Raw genomic sequence first — 4535 nt, 5'->3', positions numbered from 1 at the left:
CCCATGAAAGCAGCTGATTTACAACATTAACTGCTCAAATCAGTTCAATGAGGCATCGATTTTCTCAGACCTTCTCATAAATTCTGGTGCAGATCACGCCTTTCATCTTACATTCCTTATAAAAGAGAGAGAGAGAGAGCAGAATTGAATAGCTAAAACTCAAACTAGAGGACAACAAATTTGTAGTAATAACAGAAAATACTTATGGCTCTTCCTCCTCCAGGAGGTTTGATCTGTGTTGGGGCCCCTATACTGGTATTAACTTCCCATGTAAATCTATTGTGCAGCCAGGGGTAAGAACCTCTGCACTAAAGGAGGAGACGTTCAGAACACTAGCTCAGGGGTCGGGAACCTTTTTGGCTGAGAGAGCCATGAACGCCACATATTTTAAAATGTAATTCCATGAGAGACATACAACGACCCATGTACGTTACGCATTATCCAATAAAAATTTGGTGTTGTCCTGGAGGACAGCTGTGATTGGCTCCAGCCACCCACAACCATGAAAATGAGTGGTAGGAAATGAATGGATTGTAATACATGAGAATGTTTTATATTTTTAATGTTATTATTTTTTTATTAAAGATTTGTCTGTGAGCCAGATGCAGCCATCAAAAGAACCACATCTGGCTCACGAGCCATAGGTTCCCGACCCCTGCACTATGTGAATCTATTTATAGTCAACATATGTATAAATTAGTAAGCACAGAGCCTAAAACTTTAAAAAAAAATTTAGAGGTCATCTCATGTAACCTCTGTCATCCTTCTTATCTACCGATAAAACAGGTCTCCAATAAGCTCAGCTTCTACAATTGACATGGTTTAGTCCAAGTTAATACAGATTTTTGAAAATTAAGTGCTTAAATATCTACAAATATTCTGTAATTGAGCCTTTTGGATTTGTTTTGCTTTTAGAACTTAGAACTACTTTTCTCTTTGTGAGTCCCAGCTAGTGAAATTTATCCATATACTCTTTAGCTTTACTACCATTTTTACATGTTTTTATTTCTAAAATAACAAGTAGGCTTTGTTGTTTCTAAATTCTGAAACCTGAACTTGAACTCTTGATAGTTTACATATCACCCAAACATTAACTTTGACTTCACTCTCCATCTTTCTCCTTATCCATTTGGATTCCAAAGAAAAAAGAATATTTTGAAAATAATATAACCAATTTCTTTATTCAAGTAATATTATTTCTGCACTGAGTAAAAATCCTCTTACCACCAGCATTTTCCCGTCCACCAGCTTTCTCTGTATTGTGGTCTCTTTGCCATCCCATTTCTGTACTTGGTTCAGTGAGCCTCTCCCCAAGGTGACGACACTCTGCAAGGACAAGTTCACGGAATTGGTGTGCTTGGCCGTTGGTTGATCAAAGGAGTAGTGTATCCAGTATTGAACTATTTTTATAAGAGAGGTCCCTTACCACACAGAAAAAAGCAGTCCACCCCGTTAACACTAGCAAGAGTAATTCATTCTCTCTCTCTCTCTCTCTCTCTCAGACTGCAGATTCGAAGAGAAACATTAAAGGTTACCTTTGTTTTCCGGTTGTCAGCTGTGGTTTCTTCAAATTCCTGGCCTAGCCTGAAGGATATCTCTGTATTTTTAAAGGTGCTTTCAGTCCTTATGGTTATAAAATCCCCTTTCTTACTGATGATCACTCTGGGTTTTGCCAAATTTCCCAGTTTTCTGGTGGCTAACCCCACACCTGAAAATCAAGGTAGTATTAGAATTGTGTTGACCCAGAGAGAGCCCCTAGAGAGACTGTAGGGGCCCAGGTTTGCCTCAGGTGTGTAGATGGCAGGTAATGTCATACCTACTAAGGACCTCCTCCCATGTGTCATCACCTAATGGAAACATGTGTTATGGACTCGAATATTTCAGGTTTTGTTATTATGAAGCTAATGTCTACAGATTTAAAAGATAAAATTATTCAGTCTGAATAGGGTTAGTCATCTACCTGAGCACATCCAACATTATGCTCCACCAAATATCACTGATTATATACTTTATATGGGCCAGTATAGACATCTCAGTTTGTACATATATCATGGGTATATTTTTGAATGATACAATGAAATATGCATACTATTCTATAACTTTTCTCCCTCAGTAACCTATTATGGATATAGGAAAGAACTCCCCCCCCACACACACACATATCTTTGATAGAATCTCACTTTTGAAAGTTTGTTTTGACCCCTAAATCTAGTCTGTAGGAAATCCATCTCCCTTCAAGACCTGTATCACTACAAATTACACACACACACACACACACACACACACACTAAATATAAGTGAAGAGTTAGGCCTAATAAAGAATTGCAAACTGTACTCTTTTTTTTTCTAGTTCTGACTAATCTTATATGATTTAAGGTAATGTTTTCCAAACTAAATTTCTACAGTAGAGGCTGCGAATTTACATTTACCAACCCCCAGGTGTTCCTATGTATCCTAAAATTTAAAAATGACAGAATTAGGGAGTCCTTCATTGAGACTTTCTCATATGTTGCTTCTTTCTTAGCTGTAAAGTGAAGACCATACATCTAACCAATCTGATCGAATGGATAGATTCCCCATAAGGTCTTGAAGTTTTCCAGGCAATGTGACATGATTTTGCTCGTTTTATCTACAAATAGAACCTTTCTCACAATCTTTCTGAACAGGCCAGTGAAGCTACAGGCATTTGACAAGCATGGCAACCTGGGGTCATTGTCATCACTGCTATTAGATTTATACAGCTCTGGAAGTATGAGAAGACTCTTCCCATCGATTGGGCTCATATCTATGAAACACTGTCTAGACATAGTGTCAAATACAGTTGACATAACTAATGATGAAATTTTTCCATCTGTATCTGCTGCTCCAGCTCCAGGAAAGCCTGATGTTGGTGTCACTGAGTGTGACTTCACTGCCATGGCCCAATTCTTTTTATCTCAGTAACTTCCCAAGGCTACAAACATCCTACTTGAATGCATCTCTTCGTTACAAACTCTCTGTCTACATGATTATGTAATAATAGACAACCTAGAGAGAAAAAACTCACAGTACGGCTGAGCACCAAAATGTTAACTTCAATATCTTCAACTGCTTATATTATGAGCACTTCAGTTTTTATGAATCTAGCTTTCAGGACAGCCAGGGGATCGGTTGACGGAACTTCCAAGACTTCTTTCCTGCAGGTGTGAACCCAAAGCACTAGGGATATGAAACCACCTGTGGAATTAGTGGAAGTTCCATGCATTTAAGCAACTCCCTTGTAGGTTAAAAATCTATGAAAATTGTCACCAACGAAATGCAACAAAATCATCTGACACAAGAGAAGATCGATCCTGGAGGAGGACAGAAGGTGGCCTGTGCAACTTCCCCCGACTCCTGGAGAAGGAACTAGAAGGGAAGAGTCATAAAGCTTGCTCCAAAGGAGTCTTCCCTAGCAGAGGAAGGAAAAACCCTTCTTACCCAGAGCCTTCATGTAGTCATCAAAGTGTTCACTGGAGACCAGCTTCCAGGTGCCCACAAACCTGTTGCTCATTGTGCTGGATGACAATTCAACTCAGTTCTTGATGAGATTCAGGAGACTCCAGTGAGGCGCTGAAGCTTCTGAAAACGCTTTTCAAAGATGCCCACAGCATGTGACCCCCACAGAGACCCACAGGAAAACGCAGAGTCAGACCCAAGCGATGAATGCCTCATCAATCATCCACTAGGACAAAAGAAACTCCACATAATAGTCCCTTTAGTCTCCAAAGACTTTTTATGAAAATCAATGAGAGTACTATTTGAAGTTTCAAAAAAATTTTCTGGTCGACCTTGCAGTTTTAAGAAACACTTTAGGTCCTTGATGCTTTGGGAAAGACGCCATGAATTGAGTCCCATACTGAACTAAATGACCTGAGCATGGATGAATGGAGGCATGTGTGCGTGCACTCACTCTCAATCCTGAGTCTGAACAATTAAGAATTCTTGTTGAGGGAGAAGAAAGAAGGGGAAATGTCCCCGAGTATGTGATAACTGCCCCCACGGTGCTGTGGGAGAGAACAGCCGGAAACAGTGTGAAGACACCTCCTGAGGCGGAGGCTCAACATAGCTCGCATATTCAGGCGGGCAGAGTAGGTGGTGGACTCAGCCAGTGTGTTAGTGTGGGGACAGAGGTTGGATTCATGGAGACACAAGAACAGACCTACAAAATGCTCCTTGACTGCAGCGATCATCATGTAAAAAAAAAAAAAATCTTGAGTCTGAATTAAGCAGACTCTTTGCTAATACAGAAACTTTGAGTTTAAGTCCTTTAAAATAAATCTACAATTTATAGAAAGAGAAAGGGTTTTCTGCAAGAATAATACTAATGTACACAGACAACTCACTATGGATAGGTCACTATGCTAAGTGCTTACTATGCATTATTGTAATCTTCAACAATTCCAGCAGCAATGTAGCATAGTTATATCCTTTTTACCAAAGAGAAAAGTGGAGTACATGGCGGTTAGGTAACCTGTCCCCAAAACTTGAATAAGGAGAGGCAGGATTTTAACTTG

The 4535-nt window shown here is 39.7% G+C and overlaps 1 protein-coding gene across 1 annotated transcript; it reads right to left on the bottom strand.

Moving 5' to 3' along the window:
- On the bottom strand, positions 1 to 3557 carry LOC136397982 (myelin P2 protein). Its single transcript, XM_066372432.1, has 4 exons — positions 3460 to 3557; positions 1536 to 1708; positions 1225 to 1326; positions 1 to 115 (listed from the first exon to the last, which is right to left on the bottom strand). Exons 1-4 carry the CDS (start codon positions 3530 to 3532, stop codon positions 65 to 67), a joined length of 399 nt encoding a protein of 132 aa, XP_066228529.1. The 5' UTR covers positions 3533 to 3557; the 3' UTR covers positions 1 to 64.
- Between the last annotated feature and the right edge of the window lie 978 nt (positions 3558 to 4535).

Source organism: Saccopteryx leptura, chromosome 3, assembly GCF_036850995.1.
Source record: "Saccopteryx leptura isolate mSacLep1 chromosome 3, mSacLep1_pri_phased_curated, whole genome shotgun sequence".
NCBI classification, from domain to species: Eukaryota; Metazoa; Chordata; class Mammalia; order Chiroptera; family Emballonuridae; genus Saccopteryx; species Saccopteryx leptura.
The sequence above is the reverse complement of the archived record's forward strand: the minus strand, read 5'-3'. Positions and strand labels throughout refer to the sequence as shown.